General features: G+C 39.9%; 1 protein-coding gene across 4 annotated transcripts in view; it reads left to right on the top strand.

The window, feature by feature from the left end:
* LOC128684368 (kinesin-like protein KIF14) overlaps window positions 1-27,888 on the top strand; it is a 269,582-nt gene that overhangs the window by 23,743 nt on the left and 217,951 nt on the right. For 3 of the 4 annotated variants that reach the window (XM_070089073.1, XM_070089083.1, XM_070089065.1), the window contains exons 3-6: window positions 2,375-2,728; window positions 9,038-9,241; window positions 20,517-20,682; window positions 26,086-26,234. In XM_070089073.1, the coding sequence (XP_069945174.1) occupies window positions 2,375-2,728; window positions 9,038-9,241; window positions 20,517-20,682; window positions 26,086-26,234 (873 nt within the window). Of the gene's footprint in view, window positions 1-2,374; window positions 2,729-9,037; window positions 9,242-10,443; window positions 10,543-20,516; window positions 20,683-26,085; window positions 26,235-27,888 lie in introns of those variants that run through there. The other variant, XM_070089086.1, reaches the window with a different exon arrangement.

Below are 27,888 nucleotides of genomic sequence, written 5' to 3'. Positions count from 1 at the left end.
AAACTGGCGGGAGTGGTGGTGGGTAGGTTGACGCGTCCCAGCATCTCATACAGCTGATAAGTGAAATAATGGCCGATAACCAGAAGCCGAAAACTGGCCTATAACCAAGTTGACTGATAACAGGAACAGCTGATAACTGGGGGTCCACTGTACATAAGAAACATGTTCCATAGCATATAAACATGCAGACAAGTTTGGTATGGACCATTTTCAACTCTATGAAAACTGAGCGGATGTACGAAAACTGGGACAAAATTTTGTCTAAAAAAGTCATTGAAAACCGAATCCTACAAAGACTGGGGCATACAAAAACCGAGGTTCCACTGTATAACGATAAGATGGAGCAAGGAGCCACTGAAAGGAGGAGTGGATTGGACCAATGTAAATACCTAACATTCACAAAATCTTCTACATTATGTTTGGGAGCAGAGCAAATAATGTCCAACTAAACACTATGATTAACATTACAGCCTCTCCTCACTTAGTGATGTACTCGTTTATCAACGACTTGGACTTACAATGGGCTCTGATTAGTATGCATACCTAAATAATGTATATTAGAGCTGATTTCCTCTATTCTGTTTATTACAGTATACAGTACACTACTGTATAAACATATAAAAATATACTAAAATTGTTATAAATGGTGCACAGGTGACATTAAAACAATATCAAAGATGGGTGACACAAACCCACCACCATTGTAGTATGCTCCTCGCTTAGCGATGAATTTGTTTACCAACATATTAGGAATGCAACACTGACTTTAAGTGAGGAGAGGCTGTTTACTGCTTGAATGAGTCTTCCTTTGGAAAGGATCTAAGACTTGTCGATGATAAAGTTCCTGAAGGGATAAAAACACACTGAGCTTCTGTTTCAGATAAACAAGCCATCCCTAGTCTTGTATAACTTGTCGTTCCTGTCAGGCCTTGTCTTGTCAGGGAAGTGTGGCATACATAGCAATAGGATAAATCTGTTGATTGATAAGATCACTGAATGTTGGGCTACATACAAGGAGGTTAGTTGACCACTATGATTGAATATTGTGCTTATACCCAAGTGGCATAAGCATTATTATGGCAAAGAAGAGAGAAATCTTAGCCACAGTTCTCTCTCTCCACTGGTGTTGCCAAGATTGTGGTGAAACCAACATGTATACTAAAGTGTGTTGGTTTCTGCTCACTACAATTTTCATTAAAAGGTCATTGACATATAGTTCAAAGAATTTAAATTCAGTGGCATCATTTCCCAGAGTACAGTTGAGCTGGATTCCACTGTATGTTGTCAGATGTGGTCTGGGTGTGGTTGCTGGATATTTGTGGTTGGTTGTGTGGTGGTGGTGGGTGTGGTCATGGGTCACTGGGGTGTGGGGCATGACTCCCAGCCTGTCCTGGCATCGGCGCTGCATGTTTTTCTCATCAGGCACTGCTGCACGCAGTGCCGGCATTGCCTGCGACCCACTACCCATGCCAGTCAAAGTACCATCATCCTCACTGTCACTGTTGTTGGGTCCTGGGATGTACTGTCTCTCCTGGGGATACCAATGGGCATGCTACCAGATCGTGTGCAGTGCCATGTATATTGATGCTTCAAAGGTGAATAATTTTCATCACTGGACTAGTCATAGATTATTAAGAAATCAATGTCCATATAACTGTCATAACCATTTCTCACATCTGTGCCAAGCCACTGGAGAATGAGCCTTTGCTTAAGGCATGTTAGATGTATTCTGGATGAACCAGGCCCCAGATGTGGATGGTTGCGAGTCATTGGGATTTGTAGCGCTTTTTCTGGCATCCTGTGCATCACATTTCGTTATTAATGTTCAAAACCAAAAAACTCATTCTAAGTTCTGTAATCTTTGGTTTTCACTGAGCATTAATGCCCTTTGAGCTCACCTGGGAGTGAGGCCTTTGTATCTGCACATCATGATGAACACTAGTTTACTGAGATGGCACTGTGGATGCCCCAATTTTTTGTGTACTATGCACACTGACTGTACAGACCTATTCTCTCATATTTAGGCCTACCAGGCTCTTCGACCAAATTTGAAGCTACTAGACTGTGTAAAAGGGCTAAGCATTAATTTTTTTCCATTTTTTTATAGTGTTTGGTGTAAAAATAAGAGGTTAAATATTTTTATCTGGCAAGCCATCAGTATCTTTGATGTCCTTTAAGTTGTATAGTGGAGGAACTTTCTTTTGGGTATTTAGATTTTAAGCATTTTATTGCTTGAATAAAATGCTTACACCAGATATTGATAGGTGCAAGGCATTGCAGTATAGTTTGTAATTGAATTATTCAGAACTTGCTCTCACTGAAATGCATTTTACAAATTATTTACATATGTATTTTAAAGTGTTAATGTTTTTAGGTTGAGGACCCCACTTCGTACTTCGTCTTCTAACTCTTTACTCGAATCGGACAGTTCGCATTTCTTGAAGACCCCAACAAATTTGTGCAGCACAGCTCCTGCAGGAACCCCTCGGACACCAGCTACAACTACACCATCGATGCTCAGAGGAAGTAAAGCACACTTATCTAGTATTGCCCTCACCACTCCACGCACACCTGCAACAACCATATTACATGCATCAGATTCTCGAGGGACCACACCCTCTCATGCTGTACCGTCTCCAATGCCATGTTTTGCAAGAGGTGCAAGTATGAGGGTCAACCGCACTCTGCGGTCATCCATTACCAAGAACACGCTAACTAATGCACCAAGGTTAGCGCACCTGATAAATTTCAGCATGTTATATGGAGATGACAGTTGATTTTGTGGTGTTACTAATTATCCTTTCAGAACATTAGTTTTTGGTTTCCTGAAAGAATAACTACAGAAATTATTGAAATTTTCAGACAAATTTTTTTGGTGATTGTTGTTGCCATGAAATGTACTCTCCACAATAATAAGTTAGCATTTTTCTATTTTTACAGTATAAGAAGAGTGAATTACTGATTTGTGACTTAACTAGGGTTTAAGAGTTAGGAATTTGTTAATGTTTATAGTTGCAGTTAAAAACACATCTCTCCTCTAAAACACATGATCCTCATGGTCATACTATCTTTTTTGAATATAATCTTTATTCTCTTTTTTTTATTGTTGCACTTGTGTGTGTGTGTGTGTGTGTGTGTGTGTGTGTGTGTGTGTGTGTGTGTGTGTGTGAGAGAGAGAATTTTTTTGAAAGAACAGGAACTCGAGAATAACAGAATCCCAGTAATTACTATTTTTACCATTATCATTGAGCATATTACAGTAATTCATACTTAGGAGTGCTCGAAATCAAGAAAACTCCAAATGTACAATTTCTCAAAAAATCTGAATTCTAAAGCTTTTTTGAATTAAATATCAGTGTCTGCATGCTAAAGGAGTGGTTTCGGATATTTACTGTTCATACCTGGAGGGTGCTTTGGGGGGTCATTGCCCCCGAGGCCCGGTCCATGTCCAGGCTTCGTGGTGGATCAGGGCCTGTTCAACCAGGCTGTTACTGCTGGCTTCACACAAACCTACATAAAACCACAGCCCAACTGGTCAGGAACTGACTTTAGGTGCCTGTCCAGCTCCCTCTTGAAGACAGCCAGGGGTCTATTGATAATCCCCCCTTATGTATGGTAGAAGGCAGTTGAACAATCTTGGGCCCCTGACACTTATTGTGTTGTCTCTTAGCATACTCATGGCACCCCTGCTTTTCACTGGGGGGGGGGGGATGATGATGCACTGTGTGCCAAGTCTTTTGCTTTTGTAGGGAGTGATTTCCATGTGCAGATTTGGGACTAGTCCCTCTAGGATTTTCTGAGTGTTTATTATCATCTATCATTTTTCATTCCCCTGTTTTCTCTGTAGCACCACGTTCCTTTTACATGGTGATCTGGACAGCTCAGCTCATAACATTCTCTGAACCGTGTTGAAGCTTTGCACATCACTGGATGGAAGTGCCTGTATTCTTTGTGAAAATGACACTTTCTCTTTCTCAACATGTTCGAACATTTTCTTTTGTGTTTATACCAGCACATTCTCCCACATAGGCACATTCCATATGCATAATATTTGCAGATTTCCTGCCTACACTTAACGAGTTTGACTTCTTCCCACTTTCTGCTAAGTGCTCTGCATTCTCTTGTTTTCTTTAGTCTAAGCACATTTCTTCTGGTTGTTCTGTTTTGTGTTTTCCTGCTATAGATTTCTCTTTCTTTCCCTTTTCTCAGTGTTGTGTACCCTTTCCCCCTTCTTTTTCTTTTTCTTTTCTGACTTACCCTGAATGACTTGTCTTCACCCTTATTTCAGCTCCTTGGTCCTTGCCTTTATTTTCCCCTCTTTCCCTGTTCCCTACCCTTTTTTCTCCACTCTTTATATATATCTGGCAAGCTCCTAAGGAACTTTCTTAGACTTCCTAGGTTTTTGCTTTTCAGTATTTCCCTTGTGCCTGACCAACTTTCCATCTCACTGGGGCAAATCCAGAAAAATCTTCCCTGTTTTAGGTCATTTCTCATGGCTGAATTAAGCTTTGTATGTGATACGTGAGATGTTCCACATATTTCGCAATCAGTGTCTTTAAAATTGGGCTTCAAGTAGCAGACATGTTCGATTTTTTGCTGGTTTTCCCTACACTTCTTTCTGTTTTATGGGTTTTTAATAGGTCGGATTCAGTTAGGATGCTGTAAACCATGGCCAGTCATGCTTGGTTATATTTGATCATCTGAGAAATAGGGTAGATCTTCAAATGGAAGGCACAGAAGAAATGTCATTTTAGTGCCTGGAATGTCTGCATTGTAAATTTTGGACTCTATTTTTTAATTGTAATTTTTAATTTTTGTAAAACTGCCCAAATTACTTCTGTGTACTTTATGGGGTAGTTCTAATAGTTGAATGAGTGGTTTATTGTGCTCAGTAGAACAGAAGGCACACTAGCAAGATAACTAAGCGTTTGGTTGAATATAACAATGGAATTGGTTTAAAATAGGACTCGCTGGGCAAAATAATCACTGCTACATAAATTTCTCCAAGACTGCTGACTTTGTACCTCCATAATTTTATAAGTTTTTCTCTATAGTTTGTATTTTTTGTCATTGCCTTCACTAACAATTTCAGGGGTCTGGACAATAAAAGGGTTAATGAATGGCTATATGGTTCAGGGGCGACTTGTTTTCTTTTCCTAATTTATTGCTGTTTTATAGAAGTAATTTATAGTACAGTAATCTTAAGTTTATACTGTGCTCTCAAAAGCAAACCTTTATTCTTCCTCCTCCCTAGCAATTATATTTAGTATAATACTTTTTCATAGTTCTGTTCCAGTAACTTGTCATGTGAATATTCCTGTCTCTTTCATGCCATCAACTCTCATAAGTTTGTATGATAAGAAACTTAACATACACACCTCACTGATCATGTTTTCTTTTTCTTTTCATTTAAGTCTCTCATTTAAACAACTTCAATCTTGTCACTGAAGACAAGTAGTAGTCTCATTGTGGGAGACAAGTAAAAGGAATGGGTAACTAGAGCTGGTTTTACATGTTCTTGCACCTCCATAGCCTGGTTGTATGAACAGTATGTGACCATACAGCACAACTGTTCACCTGACAGTAAATAGTCATTAGGTTCCTACTAATTAAGTGTTAGATCAGCCAGGATGTGGTGGCTTGGTCAGCCTAAGTGATATTAATAGCTACAGTCAGGTTGATGAGGCAGTCAGTAATGATGTCTGACCCAGGCCAGGCTAAGAGGGTTAAACCACTCTTGGAATCATCCACAGGTACAACCAATCATTTAAATGTAAAGTATCAAATGACTCATTATGGTTCTCCTCATTAAAGACTGTTGCAGCCTTTATACTACCACTGTAAACAACTGTGCAGCAGGTGTGTACATTCTTATACTGTACACTATAATAGGTGTATTTTCAAAGTATTAATACAGCAGGGCCCCACTTTACAGACTTCCGCTAATGTGGACATTTCAAATTATGACCAAAATTCGCTATATGGCTCCCCCCACCTGACTTTTTAATGTGGTCACCGTGCCCCAGCTGGTTTGTTTACATTTTCCATGAGCTCCATAAGCACCACATCTCCCAATTGTACCTGGAAACTCCAAAATTTCAAGTGCCTTTAAAAGTTATTTCATATTTTATATATACTGAAAATTATACTTATGTATACTTGTACCTAAATAAACTTACACACTGTATTGATGTGCAGGTACACATTAAAATCACTAAGTGTCTTATGTCTCAAGATGCCATATTAGTAATAATTTTTTTTTTCCAACAAGTCAGCTGTCTCCCACCAAGGCAGGGTGACCCAAAACGAAAGAAAATCCCCAAAAAGAAAATATACTTTCATCATTTAACACTTTCACCTCACTCACACATAATCATTGTTTTTGCAGAGATGCCCAGAACATAACAGTTTAGAAGCATATATGTATAAAAATGCACAATACGTATATCCCTCCAAACTGCCAATATCCCAAACCCCTCCTTTTAGATTGCAGGCATTGTACTTCCCATTTCCAGGACTCAAGTCCAGTTATATAAAATAACCAGTTTCCCTGAATCCTTTCACTAAATAGTATTATACTGCTCACACTCCAACGGCTCGTTGGGTCCAAAATACCATTTGTCTCCATTCACTCCTATCTAACATACTCACACACGCTGGAAGTCCAAACCCCTCGCCCACAACACCTCCTTTACCCCGTCCCTCCAACATTTTTGAGGACAACCCCTACCCTGCCTTCCTTCTCCTACAGATTTATACACTCATGTCATTCTACTTTGATCCATTCTCTCTAAATGACTAAACCACCTCAACAAACCCTCTTCAGCCCTCTACAGTAATACTTTTATTAACTCCACACCTCCTAATTTCCACACTACGAATTTTCTGCATAATAATTACACCACACATTGCCCTTAGACAGGACATCTCCACTGCCTCCAACCGCCTCCTCGCTGCAGCATTTACAACCCAAGCTTCACACCCATATAAGAGTGTTGGTACTACTTTACTTTCATACATTCCCTTCTTTGCTTCCATAGATAACATTTTTTTCCTCCACATATACCTCAATGCACCACTTGCCTTTTTTCCTTCATCAATTCTATGATTAACCTCATCCTTCATAAATCCATCTGCTGACACGTCAACTCCCAAATATCTGAAAACATTCACTTCTTCCATATTCCTCCTCCCCAATTTGATATCCAATTTTTCTTTATCTAAATCATTTGATACTCTCATCACCTTGCTCTTTTCTATGTTCACTTTCGACTTACTACCTTTACACACACTACCAAATTCGTCCACTAATCTTTGCAATTTTTCTTTAGAATCTCCCATAAGCACAGTATCATCAGCAAAAAGTAACTGTGTCACTTCCCATTTTGTATTTAATTCCCCATAATTTAATCCCACCCCTCTCCCGAACACCCTAGCATTTGCTTCTTTTACAACCCCATCTATAAATTCTATAAATATATTAAACAACCATGGTGACATTACACATCCCTGTCTAAGACCTACTTTTACCGGGAAGTAGTCTCCCTCTCTTCTACACACCTTAACCTGAGCCTCACTATCCTCATAAACTCTTTACAGCATTTAGTAACTTACCACCTATTCTATATACTTGCTTCCCTATCCACTCTATCATATGCCTATTCTAAATCCATAAATGCAATAAAAACTTCCCTGCCTTTATCTAAATACTGCTCACATATATGCTTCAATGTAAACACTTGATCTACACATCCCCTACCCACTCTAAAACCTCCTTGCTCATCCGCAATCCTACATTCTGTCTTGCCTCTAATTTTTTCAATAATAACCCTACCGTACACTTTTCCTGGTATACTCAGTAAACTTATTCCTTTATAATTTTTACAATCTCTTATCTCCCTTCCCTTTATATAAAGGGACTATATACGCTCTCCGCCAATCCCTGGGTATGGTGCATATATATATTGCATACAGAATTGTCAGTAGAAATGGGACATTGCATAATACCAAATTGACATAAGGTGAGAGACTTCTCGCTGAAACATCACGTCTACAATGTACAGTGGAACCCCGGTTTTTGTCTTTAATCCGTTCCAGAAAGTCAGCCGAAAACCGATTTGTACGAAATCTGAAGTAATATTTCCCGTAAAAAATCAAGTAAATCCAATTAATCCTTTCCAGACACCCAAAAATATTAACAAAAAATACATTTTATAGAGAATACCTATAGCTTTATATAGAGAAAACAGTGAGAAATAAATATAAAGTACTAATGAAATGAATAAATGAACATTTAAATCACTTTAACCTTTATTGAAGACTCTTGTTGGCGTATGGAAGACAGTGAGGAGGGAAGAGGGAGGAGAGGTTATCTCTACCACCATCACTACCACCCTCTACCACCATCACTACCACCCTCTCTACCACCCTCTCTACCACCCTCTCTACCACCCTCTCTACCACCCTCTCTACCACCCTCTCTACCACCCTCTCTACCACCCTCTCTACCACCCTCTCTACCACCATCACTACCACCATCACTACCACCATCACTACCACCACCACTACCACCACCATCACTACCACCACCATCACTACCACCACCATCACTACCACCACCATCACTACCACCACCATCACTACCACCACCATCACTACCACCACCATTACTACCACCCTCTACCATCATCACTAACACCTTACCATGCTCACTGAACAAGTAACAAAGGCAGGCCGAGTCACGAACGTATGAGCGGCTGCTTCCCGTGAGCAGGTGGACATGTCTGGTATGGATGATTTCCGAGTGGATGTATGAAAATGGGAAAATTTCGCCGAAAAAAAGTGGTCGAAAACTGAATTGTATGATAATCGGACCTGACTAAAACCGGGGTTCGACTGTATACCTTGCATATTTCAATCTGTATACGGGTTAGCAAAAAGCATTTATAATTCTGTACTTTATATTTTATAAGTTTTACTATCATTAAACACAAGTAGCCTAATGAAAATAATGTTTGGAATATTTTCATGGCTTCAGTGCATCATTGCGCAAGCAACTCAGGCAAGAGGATGACATTCGGAGGATGGAGTCAAGCCCAGCTTGCACAGGTGTGAGATCCTCCAAAAATACGAAGGATGTGGAATGTGTCAAGAAGGAAGATGATGGAAAGAAGAAAGATAACTTGAATAGAGTATTATCTTCCTCAACACTCAATGTTCCAACTTTATTGAGAAGAGCCAGGTCAGCCACCATTGTTTTATTATTTTTGTCTACAGTTTCTATAAAGATTTAAGCAAATCACAAAATTTTGTCCATTGTGTATTCGTGGTGTATGATTGATGTAGAGTAGGTTAGTAGTCGACAACCATCCACGAGGTACTGCTGTCCAGTTTAATGAGTGTGTAGAAAGAACTTGTTAAATGATTTAAACTGGCAGGATTGCTGGTCTATTCATTGTCTCCTGAATGTAAGATAGCATAAATGTTGCAACTTTTTACATCCAGTATACAGTATACTTCTGTATGTATATGAGGTTGTACATACATGTACTTGTAAAAATTTTCTGATATATTTCTTAATACACCTACCATCCGACTTACGACCTGCTTGACATACGACCACTCGACTTAACGACCATGTTTTTTATGCCAAATTTCTGGGAAATAAACAACTGTTTGTGTTGTACACAATGTTTAACCTAAACTTTATGGTATAAAATACAGTACTAACAGCATAAAAAGTAAAGTAAAAAATGAAATACCAAGATAAAACAGTAAAATAAAATCATTACAAAAGTGCGATGTTGATATTCAGTAGTAAGGTTCGACTTGCGTCCATTCCGACCGGTTGGTCGGAACCAAGCTTGGTCATAAGTCGGATGGTACCTGTATTTCTTGTCCTTGTATTATTCCCTTCCAGATTTCATAGGGAAATGGATTAGAACTATTATAAGTTGTGCATTGTAGCTGACTAAAATGCAGGGAGCAAGGGACTGTTACTACTACTGCTGTATCAATTTCTTAAAGGAAAAAGAACGAAATATTAAAGTTGTGTTGTCTGAAAGTGTTTGGATGAAGTACAGATGATAGAATTACAGTGGAACCTTGGTTTTTGTTTGCCTTGGTTTTCAACTCTCTTTGTCAAAATATTGTCCTAGTTTTCGTTCATCACCTTGGTTTTCGTCTGCCGTACAGAACGGGTCCGTCTGCCGTGCCCACAAAGCATCCCACGCACGCATTCTGAGTCTGGCTCTGTTTCTCGTCAAGTGAACATTGCCCTGCTCATTCATATGAAACATTTTATAATAATCCATTTTTTTTTTTGTGCTTGCTTATTGAGTGTGACTGCTAAATAAGCCACCATGGGGCCAAAGAAAGTTCCGAGTGCCAGCCCTTTGATAAAGAAGGCGAGAAACACGATAAATTCAATGGTGGTAGAGGACGTAAGAACATAAGAAAAAGAACACTGCAGCAAGCCTACTGGCCTATGCGAGGCAGGTCCAATTCTCCCACCGGCTTAAAGCAGTGCCTTAACCTTGTCAGGTCAGTCACATTCACTTAAGAGATGAGCATTGCATCTGACCTTGTAGCACAAGCTAATCAGGTCCAATTCTCATCCACCCACTCCCACTCGTGTATTTATCCAACCTATTTTTAAAACTACACAATGTCTTAGCTTCTATGATGGTACTTGAGAGTTTGGTCCACTCATCCACAACTATTACCAAACCAGTGCTTTCCTATATCCTTCCTGAATCTGAATTTTTCCAGCTTAAAACCATTGCTGCGAGTCCTGTCTATGCTAGATATTTTTAGCATGTTATTTACATCCCCTTTATTAATTCCTGTTTTCCATTTATACACCTCAATCATATCCCCTCTAATTCTGCACCTTTCTAGAGAGTGCAGATTCAGGGCCCTCAGTCTGTCCTTAAAGATTTCTGATACATAGGATCAACTTTGTCATCCTCCTCTGTACGTTTTCCAGTACATTTATGTCCATTCTGTAATACGGTGACCAAAACTGTGCAGCATAATCTAAATGAGGCCTAACCAAACATGTACAGTGGACCCCCTGGATTACAACATTAATCCGTTCCAGTGTGTGTCTTATACCGAATCTGTCGTAATCCAAATTAATTTTCCCCATAAGAAATAATGGAAATCCACTTAATCCGTTCCAGACACCCAAAAGTATTAAACAAAATAATTGTTTTACATGAAATATACATTTCCCTACACAGAAAGCAATGAGATATGCAGAATAAATAAATAATATAGTGACATTTACCTTTATTAAAGACTTATTGATGAATGATGCGACAGTTTTTCTTGAAAACTCTGGTATTTTCAGTGATACACTAGTAAAGGCTTCACTTTGCAATCTCCACTAGCATTACAACAAAACATGAGTGTTAGCTTGTCTTTCATAGGCTTGTGTCCTGGGAGTGCCTTTTCCTCCTGAGTAATGTAGGTCCAGTTTGGCATTTTTTTCCAGAACAGGCCTGTTTCATCACAATTAACCCCTTGACTGTCACGGTCGTATATATACGTCATAGGAGATACCGTGTTTGACGTATCTATACGCATAAATTCTAGCGGCTTCAAATCAAGCAGGAGAAAGCTGGTAGGCCCACATGTGAGAGAATGGGTCTCCATGGCCAGTGTGCACCATATAAAAAAAATTGGGGAACCAGTGGTGCATTGTGGGAATGCCGTTTCAGTTGTCCTTTTTCAGCATGTCTAGCGGTAAGAAATGTGTGACTCCCCAGCAAATCTGGGACTCTTCTCTTCCCAAGTGATGCTCTAACACAGATGGAAGTGTCAGTGAAGATCAATTTCATGATTTGGAGGAGTTTGAGACCAAAAGAAATGGAGGAGGAGGAAGGAGGAGGAGGAGGAAGGAGGAGAAGGAGGGAGGAGGAGGGAGGAAGGAGGAAGAGGAAGGAGGAGGAGGAGGAAGGAGGAGGAGGAGGAAGGAGGAGGAGGAAGGAGGAGGAAGGAGGAGGAGGAAGGAGGAGGAGGAGGGAGGAGGAGGAGGGAGGAGGAGGAGGGAGGCGGAGGAGGGAGGCGGGAGGAGGGAGAAGGAAGGAGGGATCAAGAGGGAGGGGGAGGAGGAAGGAGGAGGAAGGAAGGAGGGAGGAGGAAGGAAGGAAGGAAGGAGGAGAAAGGAGGGAGGAGGAGGAAGGAGAAGGAAGGAGGAGGAGGAGGAAGGAGGAGAAAGGAGAAGGAAAGAGGAGGAGGAAGAGAAAGGAGAAGGAAGGAGGAGGAGGAAGAGAAAGGAGGAGGAGGAAGAGAAAGAGGAAGGAAGGAAGGGGAGAGGAGGAGGAGGAGGAAGGAAGGGAAGGGGAGAGGAGGAGGAAGGAAGGGAAGGGGAGAGGAGGAGGAGGAGGAAGGAAGGAAGGGGAGAGGAGGAGGAGGAGGAGGAAGGAAGGGGAGAGGAGGAGGAGGAAGGAAGGGAAGGGGAGAGGAGGAGGAGGAAGGAAGGGAAGGTGAGAGGAGGAGGAGGAAGGAAGGTGAGAGGAGGAGGAGGAGGAGGAAGGTGAGAGGAAGAGGAGGAGGAAGGTGAGAGGAAGAGGAGGAGGAGGAAGGTGAGAGGAAGAGGAGGAAGGAAGGTGAGAGGAAGAGGAGGAGGAAGGAAGGGGAGAGGAGGAGGAAGGAAGGGGAGAGGAGGAGGAGGAGGAAAGAGGAAGGAAGGTGAGAGGAGGAGGAGGAAGGAAGGTGAGAGGAGGAGGAGGAGGAGGAAGGAAGGTGAGAGGAGGAGGAAGGAAGGTGAGAGGAGGAGGAGGAAGGAAGGTGAGAGGAGGAGGAGGAGGAAGGAAGGTGAGAGGAGGAGGAGGAGGAAGGAAGGTGAGAGGAGGAGGAGGAGGAGGAAGGAAGGTGAGAGGAGGAGGAGGAGGAGGAAGGAAGGTGAGAGGAGGAGGAAGGAAGGTGAGAGGAGGAGGAAGGAAGGTGAGAGGAGGAGGAGGAAGGAAGGTGAGAGGAGGAGGAAGGAAGGTGAGAGGAGGAGGAGGAGGAGGAAGGTGAGAGGAGGAGGAGGAAGGAAGGTAGGTGAGAGGAGGAGGAATAGGAAGGAAGGTGAGAGGAGGAGGAATAGGAAGGAAGGTGAGAGGAGGAGGAATAGGAAGGAAGGTGAGAGGAGGAGGAGGAAGGAAGGTGAGAGGAGGAGGAGGAGGAAGGAAGGAAGGTGAGAGGAGGAGGAGGAGGAGGAAGGAAGGTGAGAGGAGGAGGAGGAAGGAAGGTGAGAGGAGGAGGAGGAAGGAAGGTGAGAGGAGGAGGAGGAGGAGGAGGAAGGAAGGTGAGAGGAGGAGGAAGGAAGAAAGGGGAGAGGAGGAGGAAGGAAGAAAGGGGAGAGGAGGAGGAAGGAAGGAAGGGGAGAGGAGGAGGAAGGAAGAGGAAGAAAGGAAGGGAGGAGGAGGAGGAGGAGGAAGGAAGGTGAGAGGAGGTGGAAGGAAGGTGAGAGGAGAAGGTAGGAAGGGGAGAAGAGGAGGAAGGGGAGAGGAGGAGGAAGGGGAGAGGAGGAGGAGGAACAAACATTTGTCTGTCTGCCAAGCTCCCTGTCTATCCGTCTAGCTCTGTCTCAGAGAGCCACAAAACTGTCATCATCACGTTTACTCACATCTTCAAGCAGAGTATAGCACTGTCTGGATTTTTTGCGTTATCCTAGGTAATTTACAATATGTATACTTGTATTTGTGTACCTGTGAGACAGAGATAGACAGAGAAAGAGAGACAGATTGAAAGAGATAGAATGAGGGAGAAAGATAATTAGATAGAATGGAGGGGAAACAGCATCTGACCCCATTGTTTTGACAGGCGGTAGGGGGAGTGAGTAATGAGACAATATGTCATTTTGACAGCTGCCGACTCCTGACTCAAAACAATTATAAGCCACACACTCGCACACAAGACAAGCTTGCTGAAGGGTGATAATAGCAGTTTTATGAAAGTATCTAGTGACTATATATAGTGTATATATATTATAGAAACAAGAAGCAAGAAGGGAAGGCAGGAATGAAGGAAGGACTAGATGAAAGGAAGGAAAAAAGTAAGGAAGGACAGATGAAGGAATGTAGGAAGAGAGGTGGAATGCCCTCCAGGTAGGAAAAGAATGAAGGAAATTAGGAAGGAAGGAATGATGACACACAACCATTTACCTAGGATAACTACATAACACAACTGCCTGCTAATACTTTGAAGAAAACTGCTCAGACGAGGTGTTTTGTCTTTGCACATAAAAAAAAAACTTCCACAAAAATGCACACACACTGATTTTATGTGTGAGGAGTGTAAAACACCATTGTGTATGAAAACGTGTTTCAAAGAGTTCCACAAGCTACAGAACTTCTAGGAATATGCTCGGTCACTATACATTGGTATATATATTATAGAACAATAGTAATAATCAATTTTTTGTATTTGTTTTTGTAAACAAGTTTTGTAAACAATATATTGATAATTATGTTTGTGTGCTTATTGTGTTGTATACAACTAGTGTATATATGTACATTGCACCTTACTTTGGTCTCACAGGCCACATAAGTTATGTGAAAAAATAAAATAGTGAAAAAAACAACAAACCTTCAAATACAAGTAAACCAAAGTTTACTGGTGAGCGGCAGTCGCCGCTGTTGCCATACACGGCTCATTTTCTGCAAACTTCATGCCTCTATATCTCGGTAGGTACTGATGGGAAAATTTTTTTATGGGACTAAAACAATCAGAAAAATAAGATTAACATTTTCATAAGAAAAAATAATTTTTTTTTTTTTTTTAATATTTTGTGACACCAGGAGACACTTCAGGATTGGGCCTTTCGACAGTCAAAGGGTTAAACACTTCTTGGGGAATGAATTTTTCAGCTTCGCCATGCCTTATTACACTGTGTATGCCACTATGATTCTTAAATATCTTAAACCAACCTTTGCTGGCCTTAAATTCACCAATATGAGCACTAGTTCCAGGCATTTTTTCCTGTTCACCTGGGTGTTAGTAGACTGGTGTGGGTCGCATTCTGGGAGACAAGCTTAAGGACTCCAATGGAAATAAGTTAGTCCTCGATGATGCACTGACTTTCTTGGGTTATCCTGGGCGGCTAACCCTCTGGGGTTAATTGTTTCTCAGATATTTGTTTCTCGTTGATCCACACCAACAACAGTCTCTCCACATCTTAGAGTAGTATTTGCAATCTCTGTTTTATAAGCATATTTGCACCATTCGCAACAACAGCTTCCTTGAGTGCCTTTTTCTTGGCCAAGATAGTAGCAACGGTTGTATGGGGTTTGTTATACAACCTGGCCAGGTCGGAGACACTAACTCCACTTTCATATTTTGCGATGAAGTCTGTAGTATTTCTCACCTCTTTACCAAAGGGCTGGCACTAGATACTTTCTTTGGGCCCATGGTGGCTTATTTACCAGTTACAAGCACTAAAAGCAATGGAATAATACCAAATGTATTGCATGTACACTTGGAATCGTCCTCGCTGGCTTGTAAACAAGGGCACACTGGTTGTTCATGGAGTGTCTGGGCTGCTCACGGCACGCGGACACGTTCGGGACGAATGACTTTAACCGAGTTATTTGTCATTAACTGAACCAATATTTTGACACAAAAACATTACTTAATCCGAATTTTATGTAATCCGATGACGTCGTAATGTGGGGGTCCACTGTATAGAGTTGAAGAACAACCTGAGGACTTGTATTATTTATATTTCTTGTTATGAAGCCAAGGATTCTGTTAGCTTTATTGCGAACACTTATGCACTGTTGTCTTGGTTTCATATTACTGCTAACCAGAACTCCTAAATCCTTATCGTAATCCGTAATATTAAGATCTACATTATTTAGTTTATATGTGGCATGATTATTTTCCTGTCCAACATTTAGAACTTTGCATTTGTTTATATTAAACTGCATCTGCCACTTTCCCAACCACTGCATCAGTCTACTCAAATCATCCTGGAGTGCTCTAATGTCCTCGGAATGAATTGGATGGCCTATTTTGGTTTTATCTGCAAATGTGCTTATGTTGCTATTTATTCCCTCATCTATGTCGTTTATATAAATTGTGAACAAGGGGCCCAACACTGACCCCTGTGGAACTTATTCCTCTGTAAGACAACCTTTTACTGGAAAACAGGCCCCTTCTACATTCTATCGCCTTTCCCTCACTCAACTCGTAAAACTTCCCATAAAACATCACCTGCTTTATTGCAGTACTACCCAGCCTATCATATGCCTTTTTCAACAAGTGGAAACTGACATCCGTCACAAGAAATCCTTTTAATACATTTCCCACAGGGCTGAGCTTTATCATGCATATGATGCACCTCATAAAGCCCAGCCTTGGATGATATCTTGTATTAAAAGTTTTTTCTGCTACCAATGTTTGTACTCTTGTCTAAATATTGCTCATTGTAAACACTTGGTCTAAATATCCCCTACCCTTTCTGTCTTACTCTTGAGACTTTCAGTGGTAATTCTAATGGTCATTGCTTTTATTTAATCAAAATATTGCAGTAATATAAGCCATAGTTTACTAATTTTTGGATCATCCAGTTTAACCTTTTGACTGTTGCAAGTCCATTTCTGAAACTGTCACTCTACATCACAAAATTAAAAAAAAAAAAAAAATCTTATGAAATGATAGAGAATGTTCTCCTGATGGTAATGACACCAAAAGTACTAAATTTGATTGAAAACTTAAGGAATTACGCTCCCACGAAGTTAGCGATCTCAGCAATACATATATACGCATCGGTGATTTCGCCGACTTTGAGCCCTATTTTCAGCCAATTCCATTGTTCCAGTCGACCAAACTCGTAGCTATTTCTTTAGAACTCCATTTTTTCTATCAATTGAGTACAAGTAACTGCCCATTTACTGATTTCAACTACCCAATAAAGTGGTCAAATTGGCAATTTGGCCAGTTTCACGCAAATTAAAAAAAGATGCCAATTTCAAAATAGGGTCCAGAATAAAGAGTGCACACATTCTTGGCACTAAAATAACATATCCTCTGTTCATTAGTCACGTCTCCAGGCCCCTCTTATATTACTCTTGCTTTCTATATTGATTTTTTATTCACACAAAAAATAGAAGATTTACTGTTATGCAGACTACTGCATTTTTGTAAAAATGGTATAAATAATATCAGTGCACTAAAAGAATATTAGACTCCCCAGTTGACGTGTATGGACGTATGGTGTGATTTGCTTACTCTGGAACATTGGTAAAAATTGAACATTTCTGCTACTTTGAGCTCAATTTCAAGGTCGTTTTCATCGTGAAACTAATCAAAATCATCTCTATTTCTGTAATATGTTTTCCATTCTATCAAATGAGACCAAGAAAACGAGAATAAAACCATAAATACTGTACAAAATACACCTCAAAGTCGGTGTTGTGATCCAAAAACACGATCAGTTTTTTTTTTCTCATGCACTTCATGCTGCAGGATTTTTTTTTATACAGTGCACACTGACCACACAGACCCATTCTCTCAAATGTGGGCCTACCAGCTTTCTCCTGCTTGATTAGAAGCCGCTGAAATTGAGTATACAGTAGGGCCCCACTTATACGGCGGGTTAGGTTCCAGGCTGTCGCCAGAAAGCAGACATCACCGGAAGGCAGAACACCATTTTTTCCATTTATAAATGCATATAAATGCCAGACAACAAGTTTACACTAAATTATATTAAGTTAGTAATAGAACTAGGCATTAAAAACACACAAAGTAAAATACATTCACAGTAAATTCATTACTTATCTTAAAGTATTTGTAATCTTAATGTAGGGAGAGAGGTGAGTAGTACTTATTTGTAGGAAGTCAGGTGCAGGTAGCCCAGGTGTAGGTAGCCCTGGCTCCCCGTCTCATACTTAATATGCGATATTTAAAACATCCCAGAGAGGTAAAATACACATACAGTACACTCATTATTTACCTTAAAATATGTGTAGTCTTAATATAGGAAGAGAGGTGAGTAGTATTTATTTGTAGGAAGTCAGTGTAGGTAGCCGGTAGGTGTAGCCCACGGGCTACACCTACCTGCTACCTACACTGTGGCCCAGAGCCATATTATTAACATCGACATGCCTTGGTAACTGAATTTAATCATTTCTAACAACTACCTTTAGATGCCATCATAAACGAAGGTAGAAGTAATAAATAATTCATGCCGAAAATTGTAAACAAAAGCGGAGTGAGGGGGTGGCTGGGCCGAACGCAGATTCATACACATTTTCTCTGATGGCTGAGCAGAGAAAACGTAATGTTGTCCCTCCACCCAGCTACCACACAGCTCCACAAGTATTATTATCAGAGCACACATAAAATATGCAATAAATGCCAGACAACAAGTTTACACTAACTTATATTAAGTTAGCAATAGAAATATGCATTAAAAACACAATAAAAGGTAAGATACACACAGAGTACACTTATTACTTACCTTAAAATATTAATATTAATGTGTGAGAGGTGAGTGGCAGGGTGTTTATTGAATAAAATCAGAATGTTACACCATCATCCTCTAACTTGGCACTTGAAGCAAGATGCTTACGACTTCTCTTTTTATTACAGCTAACCTTAGATGCCATCTTCAATGAGAGCCAACTAGTTAACGAAAGAGTAAACGAGAGAGAGAACGAGATACAGAGTTGAGACAATGTAAGAACACAAACTGAACAGGTAGTGGACGATCACTTGATCAGGCGAAATAAATGCGTATTAATATGTCTACTTTTAGTTCATTCACATCCATTTGTAAGAGTTTGTAAAACATTTACCTCAATATTTTTTATTATAATAATAATTACCTCACAATACAAACACACATACCATCCGACTTACGACCTGCTCGACTTACGACCACTTGACTTAAGACCGTGTTTTTTATGCCAAATTTCTGGGAAGTAAACAACTGTTTGTGTTGTACACAGTGTTTATCCTAAACCTTACAATATAAAATACAGTACTAACAGCATAAAAAGTAAAGTAAAACATGAAATACCAAAATAAAACAATAAAATAAAGTCATTACAAAAATGCGATGTTGATATTCAGTAGTAAAGTTCGACTTGCGTCCATTTCGACTTGCGCCTGGTTTCTCGGAACGGAACTTGGTCGTAAGTCGGATGGTAGGTGTACTCTTACATTGTGTACAAGTTGTACAAGTTAGTTCAGAATAAACAAACAGCAACACACCATTTTTAGAGTGAATGAAAATAATATTAATAATAATAATATTATTATTATTAATATTAATAATAATAATAGGAGGTTTTGTGGGCAAGGGGCTTGGACTTCCAGCAAGCGTGCGTGAGCGTGTTAGATAGGGGTGAATGGAGACGAATGGTACTTGGGACCTGATGATCTGTTGGAGTGTGAGCAGGGTAATATTTAGTGAAGGGATTCAGGGAAACCGGTTATTTTCATAGTCGGACTTGAGTCCTGGAAATGGGAAGTACAATGCCTGCACTTTAAAGGAGGGGTTTGGGATATTGGCAGTTTGGAGGGATATGTTGTGTATCTTTATATGTGTATGCTTCTAGACTGTTGTATTCTGAGCACCTCTGCAAAAACAGTGATAATGTGCGAGTGTGGTGAAAGTGTTGAATGATGATGAAAGTATTTTCTTTTTGGGGATTTTCTTTCTTTTTTGGGTCACCCTGCCTCGGTGGGAGACGGCCGACTTGTTGAAAAAAAAAAAAAAAAAATTTTTATTATAAAAAGCACTGAACCCACAAAGGTCGTGAATTGCTATATATATAGAGTAAAGGCATACGAAAAGAATATTTTTCTACAGTTATCCCCCAGTTCGACTAGAGAAAACGTAATTCTTCCTACACTACCTACACAGCTGCTTTGTAAACAAGTCTCATATTTACATCAATTTTTATTCTGTGAGTGTATGTATCATGTTTATATGCTATGTAACTGGTTTCATATATAATTTTGAGGAAAATATCATAGATGGATTAATGAAAATGCCTATATTGATATAAAATAAGACATTTAGTGTGCCCAAGAGTGATTATTATTACGTAGTATAGTATTGGCATCATGAGTAGAGAGAGACTTAGCAATTTTAATGTGTACCTGCACACCAGCACAGTGTGTAAGTATATTTAGGTACAGGTACACATAAGTATAATTATCAGAGTACATATAAAATATGCAGTAACTTTAAAACACTTGAAATTTTGGAAAGTTTCCTGACATAATAGGTGTGGTCACGGAAAATGTAAACAAACTGGGTGAGGGGTGCCGTATTTGAAAGACTCTTGCCGTATAGCAAATTTTGGTCATAATTTGACATCGCCGTATTAGTGGAATGCCGTAAGGCAAAACGCCGTAAAGTGGGGCCTTACTGTATGTACATCCAAAACACTGGCTCGTAAGACGTATATATACAGCTGAAACAGTCAAATGGTTAATGAAAGCTGCAAATAACAGTACTTCAGCAAAGTGTTTCTTGCATTTTAGTTTAACCCTTGTCTTGTTGCATACAGGGCATCATGTAGCAGACTGTCAAGTGAATCCAGGACACCAACACTAACTAAACCTGTAGGCAGATCATCTAAACTTTCTGTTGGCTCCAGTACACCCACTCCGGGCAGCTCAAGAAGATCCAGCTCAAGTCATGCTAGACTCTCCAACCACAGCCAGACTCCCTCTGTATGTTTTTTAATGAAATTTATTTTGTTTATTTAAAATTGCCAAAGAAATTGTTCAGTTTGATATCACAAGTTAGAGCTTGAAGGCTATGTGATTGGATCATGTCTGTATGTATGGAGTGTGTGTAAATCTGTAGTGGAGGGGAGGAGGGGTAGGGGTCATCCAAGGATAGGATGGAGGGAGGAGGTAAGAGGTTTTGTATGTAAGGGGCTTGGACATGCAGCAGACATGTGTGAGCATATTAGATAGGAGTGAATAGAGATGAATGGTTTCTGGGACCTGACAAGCTGTTGGAGTGTGAACAGGGTAATATTTTATGAAGGGATTCAGGGAAACTAGTTAGTCGGACTTGAGTCTTAGAGGTGGGAAGTACAATGCCTGCACTTTAAAGGAGGGGTTTGGGACATCGGCTGTTTGGAGTGACTTCTAAGCTGTTGTATCTGAGCACCTCTGCAAAGACAGTGATTATGTGTAAGTTTTTTCTCTTTTCTGGGTCATCCTGCTTCGATGGGAGATGGCTGACGTGTTCAGAAAAAAAAAATCTTCCTATGATAAACTGATTGCCAGATTATTGATGTTTTGCTTTATATCAAATTTATTGCTCCAGGAGATCTGTTATCTGACGCTATCAGGAAATTTCAAATATTGGTACAGTTTTGTTACTGACTTTTATTAGTCATAAATGATAATTGTTCTATGTAAGTTTTTAAAAAAACCATACCCCGGCTGGGATTGAACCCGTGGTCAGAGTCTCAAAACTCCAGCCCAAATTTTTTTTTTTTTGCTGCTGCTCGGGTGTTCTGAGAATAATCTTAATCTATTCACTATAGATTATAGAGGTACCTCTGAGATTAAAAATTGAATAAATAAATTTTTCAGACTTCTTGTTGTGATTATATTGGTGTTGATAAACCATACAGTGCAAAGGAAATGTTGAACTTTTACTAGTTTGTTTAGGTAGCTGAGCCTGATATTATCATCATTTCGAACATTATTTAGGTTAATGGTGTATTACTTGCATGTAAAAGCCCTTAATTATGCGGAATATTTTTTGGGAAGATACTCTAGGAGTTAAAAGTAATAAACTGCATATTTGAGTACAGTGGTCCCTCAATAATCGTCTGGCCTGAAAGTCGTCCATTTCGGAAATAGTCCCGTTAATTCGTCTAAACATTAGTTCGCAAATGGTCCATTAAATTGCTAATCGTCCTTCGTCCGGGACACATACTCACGCTCTGAGCTGCCTGGGCCTGCCTTCCCAGCCAGTGTGCCATTGTTTACCAGTGAGCGACGGTCCCCTCACATGCTCCTGCGAAATATTTCATAATATTCCATTGATTTTAGTGCTTGCAAGTGCTAAATAAGCTACCATGGCTCCAAAGAAAGGTTCTAGTGCCAGCCCTTTGGTAAAGAATGTGAGAAACACATAATTTATGAAAAAGTTTGTAGAAAAATACAAAGGTGGTAGTGGAAGCAGTTGTGATAGTGGTTGATGGTGGTAGTGATGGTGGTAGAGGGTTCCTTCTTTAGTGATTCAGCAATTCTACCAACTCCTCCAATGTTGTTGGAGTTATATAGGGCTACAGAAAACACCACCGCCTCAGCTGCTGCTTTACCACAATTATGGACGGCTTACTCTCGGTGGCCCTTATGTACCCAACAACGACAACACAACAACAACAAAACACAACACCTCTCGTGACATACTTAATGATTTATTTTATTCATTCTAGACTACATTCCATGTTATTAATTTTTTTTTTTTTTTTTTCAACAAGTCGGCCGTCTCCCACCGAGGCAGGGTGACCCAAAAAAAAAAGAAAATCCCCAAAAAGAAAATACTTTCATCATCATTCAACACTTTCACCACACTCGCACATTATCAGTGTTTTTGCAGAGGTGCTCAGAATACAACAGTTTAGAAGCATATACGTATAAAGATACACAACATATCCCTCCAAACTGCCAATATCCCAAACCCCTCCTTTAAAGTGCAGGCATTGTACTTCCCATTTCCAGGACTCAAGTCCGACTATATGAAAATAACCGGTTTCCCTGAATCCCTTCACTAAATATTACCCTGCTCTCACTCCAACAGATCGTCAGGTCACAAGTATCATTCGTCTCCATTCACTCCTATCTAACACGCTCATGCACGCTTGCTGGAAGTCCAAGCCCCTCGCCCACAAAACCTCCTTTACCCCCTCTTTCCAACCCTTTCGAGGACGACCCCTACCCCTCCTTCCTTCCCCTATAGATTTATATGCTTTCCATGTCATTCTACTTAGATCCATTCTCTCTAAATGACCAAACCACCTCAACAACCCCTCTTCTGCCCTCTGACTAATGCTTTTATTAACTCCACACCTTCTCCTAATTTCCACACTCCGAATTTTCTGCATAATATTTACACCACACATTGCCCTTAGACAGGACATCTCCACTGCCTCCAACTGTCTCCTCGCTGCTGCATTTACCACCCAAGCTTCACATCCATATAAGAGTGTTGGTACTACTATACTTTCATACATTCCCTTCTTTGCCTCTATAGATAACATTTTTTGACTCCACATATACCTCAACGCACCACTCACCTTTTTTCCCTCATCAATTCTATGATTAACCTCGTCCTTCATAAATCCATCCGCCGACACGTCAACTCCCAAGTATCTGAAAACATTCACTTCTTCCATACTCCTCCTCCCTAATTTGATATCCAATTTTTCTTTATCTAAATCATTTGATACCCTCATCACCTTACTCTTTTCTATGTTCACTTTCAACTTTCTACCTTTACACACATTCTCAAACTCATCCACTAACCTTTGCAATTTTTCTTTAGAATCTCCCATAAGCACAGTATCATCAGCAAAAAGTAACTGTGTCAATTCCCATTTTGAATTTGATTTCCCATAATTTAATCCCACCCCTCTCCCGAACACCCTAGCATTTACTTCTTTTACAACCCCATCTATAAATATATTAAACAACCATTGTGACATTACACATCACTGTCTAAGACCTACTTTTACCAGGAAGTAGTCTCCCTCTCTTCTACACACCCTAACCTGAGCCTCACTATCCTCATAAAAGCTCTTTACAGCATTTAGTAACTTAACACTTATTCCAAATACTTGCAACATCTGCCACATTGCTCCTCTATCCACTCTATCATATGCCTTTTCTAAATCCATAAATGCAATAAAAACTTCCCTACCTCTATCTAAATACTATTCACATATATGCATCAATGTAAACACTTAATCTACACATCCCCTACCCACTCTGAAACCTCCTTGCTCATCTGCAATCCTACATTCTGTCTTACCTCTAATTCTTTCAATTATGACCCTACCGTACACTTTTCCTGGTATACTCAGTAAACTTATTCCTCTATAATTTTTACAATCTCTTTTGTCCCCTTTCCCTTTATATAAAGGGACTATACATGCTCTCTGCCAATCCCTAGGTACCTTCCCCTCTTTCATACATTTATTAAACAAAAGTACCAACCACTCCAACACTATATCCCCCCCTGCTTTTAACATTTCTGTCATGATCCCATCAGTTCCAGCTGCTTTACCCCCTTTCATTCTACGTAATGCCTCGTGTACCTCCTCCACACTTACATTCTGCTCTTCTTCACTCCTAAAAGATGGTATACCTCCCTGGCCTGTGCATGAAATTACCGCCTCCCTTTCATCCTCAACATTTAAAAGTTCCTCAAAATATTCTCGCCATCTACCTAATACCTCCCTCTCCCCATCTGCTAACTCCCCTACTCTGTTTTTAACTGACAAATCCATACTTTCCCTAGGCTTTCTTAACTTGTTTAACTCGCTCCAAAATTTTTTCTTTTTGTCATGAAAATTTCTTGACAGTGCCTCTCCCACTCTATCATCTGCTCTCCTTTTGCACTCTCACCACTCTCTTCACCTTTCTTTTACTCTCCATATACTCTGCTCTTCTTATAACACTTCTGCTTTGTAAAAACCTCTCAAAAGCTACCTTTTTCTCTTTTATCACACCCTTTACTTCATCATTCCACCAATCACTCCTCTTTCCTCCTGCCCCCACCCTCCTATAACCACAAACTTCTGCCCCACATTCTAATACTGCATTTTTAAAACTAAATACGTATGAGTAAATACTTTGCATGGATATATTACAGCAGTAAAAGATGATTGTAAACCATAAATAGGGTATTAACCCTTTCAGGGTCCGTCCCGTAGATCTACGGCTTTACGTTCAGGGTCCAAACCGTAGATCTACGTCATGAGCTCAGCTCACTCTGATAAACTGTGAGTGGTACATTTGGGCCTAGATATGAGAGAATACATCTATGTGGTATGTGTGCACCACATAAAACAGATCCTGCAGCACACTGTGTATAATGAGAGAAAAAAACTGAAATCATGATTTTTCGATTAAAACAGCGACTTTGCAGTGTTTTTTCGTATGTTTTTTATAGTTGTATTTGCGATTTCTTGGTCTCATTTGATAGAATGGAAGTCATATTACAGAAATAGAGATGATTTTGATTGGTTTTAGCACTGGAAATTGGCTTGAAACTGAGCTCAAAGTAGCGGAAATGTTAAATTTTTGCCGATATTCAAGAGTAAACAAACGACCTCACACATCTAATACACGTCAGCTGGTGGGTCTAATATACATTCACAAATATGGTGATGATATTTATACAATTATTACAGTATTGCATAACAGTAAATCTTCTATTTTTTGGTGTGAATAAAAATTCATTATGTGAATAAAAAATCAAAATGGAATTTATTTGTAAAGCCTCAAAATGTAACTAATGAACAGAGGAAATGTTAGTTTAGTTCCAGGAATACCTACATTGTTTATTCTGGAGCCTATTTTAAAATTGGAATATTTTGAACTTTGTGTTAAATTGGCCAAATTAACAATTTCCGATCACTTTATTTTGTAGTTGAAACAGTTGACTTGAAGATTTCTTGTGCTCAATCGATAGAATAGAAGTCATACTAGTGAAATAGCTAAGAATTTGGTTGATTGGAATAAAGCAATTGGCCTAAAATGGGAGTCAAAGTCGGCAAAATCGCCGATTCGTAAATATCGCTGACACGTCAAAATTCGCGAGAGCATAATTTCGTCAATTTTCCACCAAATTTCGTACTTTTTGTTTTATTACCTTCACAAAAAGATTCTCTACGATTTCATAAGAAAAAATAACAATTTTTTTTTTTGAAAATTCTTGGACACTGGGGCACCACTTCAGATTTGGGCCTTGGACCCTGAAAGGGTTAAAGGACTTGTTTGGTTCCAATTAAGTGTTTAATGTATTTTTATCCCAGAATCTTTTGTCTGTGGGTTAAGATTGCTGTGAAAATGAGATCTGTATGAATTTCCTTATTTTCTCAGGTTGGCTTAATTCATTTGACACCAGACATTGTGAGCAGTTTCCCAGGAAAGATCTCCACAAGCCCCAGTCCAGGTGTTGAAGACATATATGGTGGTGCAGAGTCTACAACTGTGTTTGTTGGAGTCAGAGTTCGACCAATCAGCACAAGGTACACTCCTATTTCTGTTTGGCTTTCTTTTGCTCTTTTTTTTTTTTTTTTTTTTTTTTTCAACAAGTCGGCCGTCTCCCACCGAGGCAGGGTGACAAAAAAAAAGAAAGAAAATCCCCAAAAAGAAAATACTTTCATCATCATTCAACACTTTCACCACACTCGCACATTATCACTGTTTTTGCAGAGGTGCTCAGAATACAACAGTCTAGAAGCATACACATATAAAGATACACAGCATATCCCTCCAAACTGCCAATATCCCAAACCCCTCCTTTAAAGTGCAGGCATTGTACTTCCCATTTCCAGGACTCAAGTCCGACTATATGAAAATAACCGGTTTCCCTGAATCCCTTCACTAAATATTACCCTGCTCACACTCCAACAGATCGTCAGGTCCCAAGTACCATTCGTCTCCATTCACTCCTATCTAACACGCTCACGCACGCTTGCTGGAAGTCCAAGCCCCTTACCCACAAAACCTCCTTTACCCCCTCTCTCCAACCCTTTCGAGGACGACCCCTACCCCGCCTTCCTTCCCCTATAGATTTATATGCTTTCCATGTCATTCTACTTTGATCCATTCTCTCTAAATGACCAAACCACCTCAACAACCCCTCTTCTGCCCTCTGACTAATACTTTTATTAACTCCACACCTTCTCCTAATTTCCACACTCCGAATTTTCTGCATAATATTTACACCACACATTGCCCTTAAACAGGACATCTCCACTGCCTCCAACCGTCTCCTCGCTGCTGCATTTACCACCCAAGCTTCACACCCATATAAGAGTGTTGGTACTACTATACTTTCATACATTCCCTTCTTTGCCTCCATAGATAACGTTTTTTGACTCCACATATACCTTAACGCACCACTCACCTTTTTTCCCTCATCAATTCTATGATTAACCTCATCCTTCATAAATCCATCCGCCGACACGTCAACTCCCAAGTATCTGGAAACATTCACTTCTTCCATACTCCTCCTCCCCAATTTGATATCCAATTTTTCTTTATCTAAATCATTTGACACCCTCATCACCTTACTCTTTTCTATGTTCACTTTCAACTTTCTACCTTTACACACATTCCCAAACTCATCCACTAACCTTTGCAATTTTTCTTTAGAATCTCCCATAAGCACAGTATCATCAGCAAAAAGTAACTGTGTCAATTCCCATTTTGAATTTGATTCCCCATAATTTAATCCCACCCCTCTCCCAAACACCCTAGCATTTACTTCCTTAACAACCCCATCTATAAATATATTAAACAACCATGGTGACATTACACATCCCTGTCTAAGACCTACTTTTACTGGGAAATAGTCTCCCTCTCTTCTACACACCCTAACCTGAGCCTCACTATCTTCATAAAAACTCTTTACAGCATTTAATAACTTACCACCTATTCCATATACTTGCAACATCTGCCACATTGCTCCTCTATCCACTCTATCATATGCCTTTTCTAAATCCATAAATGCAATAAAAACTTCCCTACCTTTATCTAAATACTGTTCACATATATGCTTCAATGTAAACACTTGATCTACACATCCCCTACCCACTCTGAAACCTCCTTGCTCATCCGCAATCCTACATTCTGTCTTACCTCTAATTCTTTCAATTATAACCCTACCGTACACTT

This window comes from Cherax quadricarinatus, chromosome 2 (genome assembly GCF_038502225.1).
Source record: "Cherax quadricarinatus isolate ZL_2023a chromosome 2, ASM3850222v1, whole genome shotgun sequence".
Taxonomy (NCBI): Eukaryota; Metazoa; Arthropoda; class Malacostraca; order Decapoda; family Parastacidae; genus Cherax; species Cherax quadricarinatus.
The sequence above is the reverse complement of the archived record's forward strand: the minus strand, read 5'-3'. Positions and strand labels throughout refer to the sequence as shown.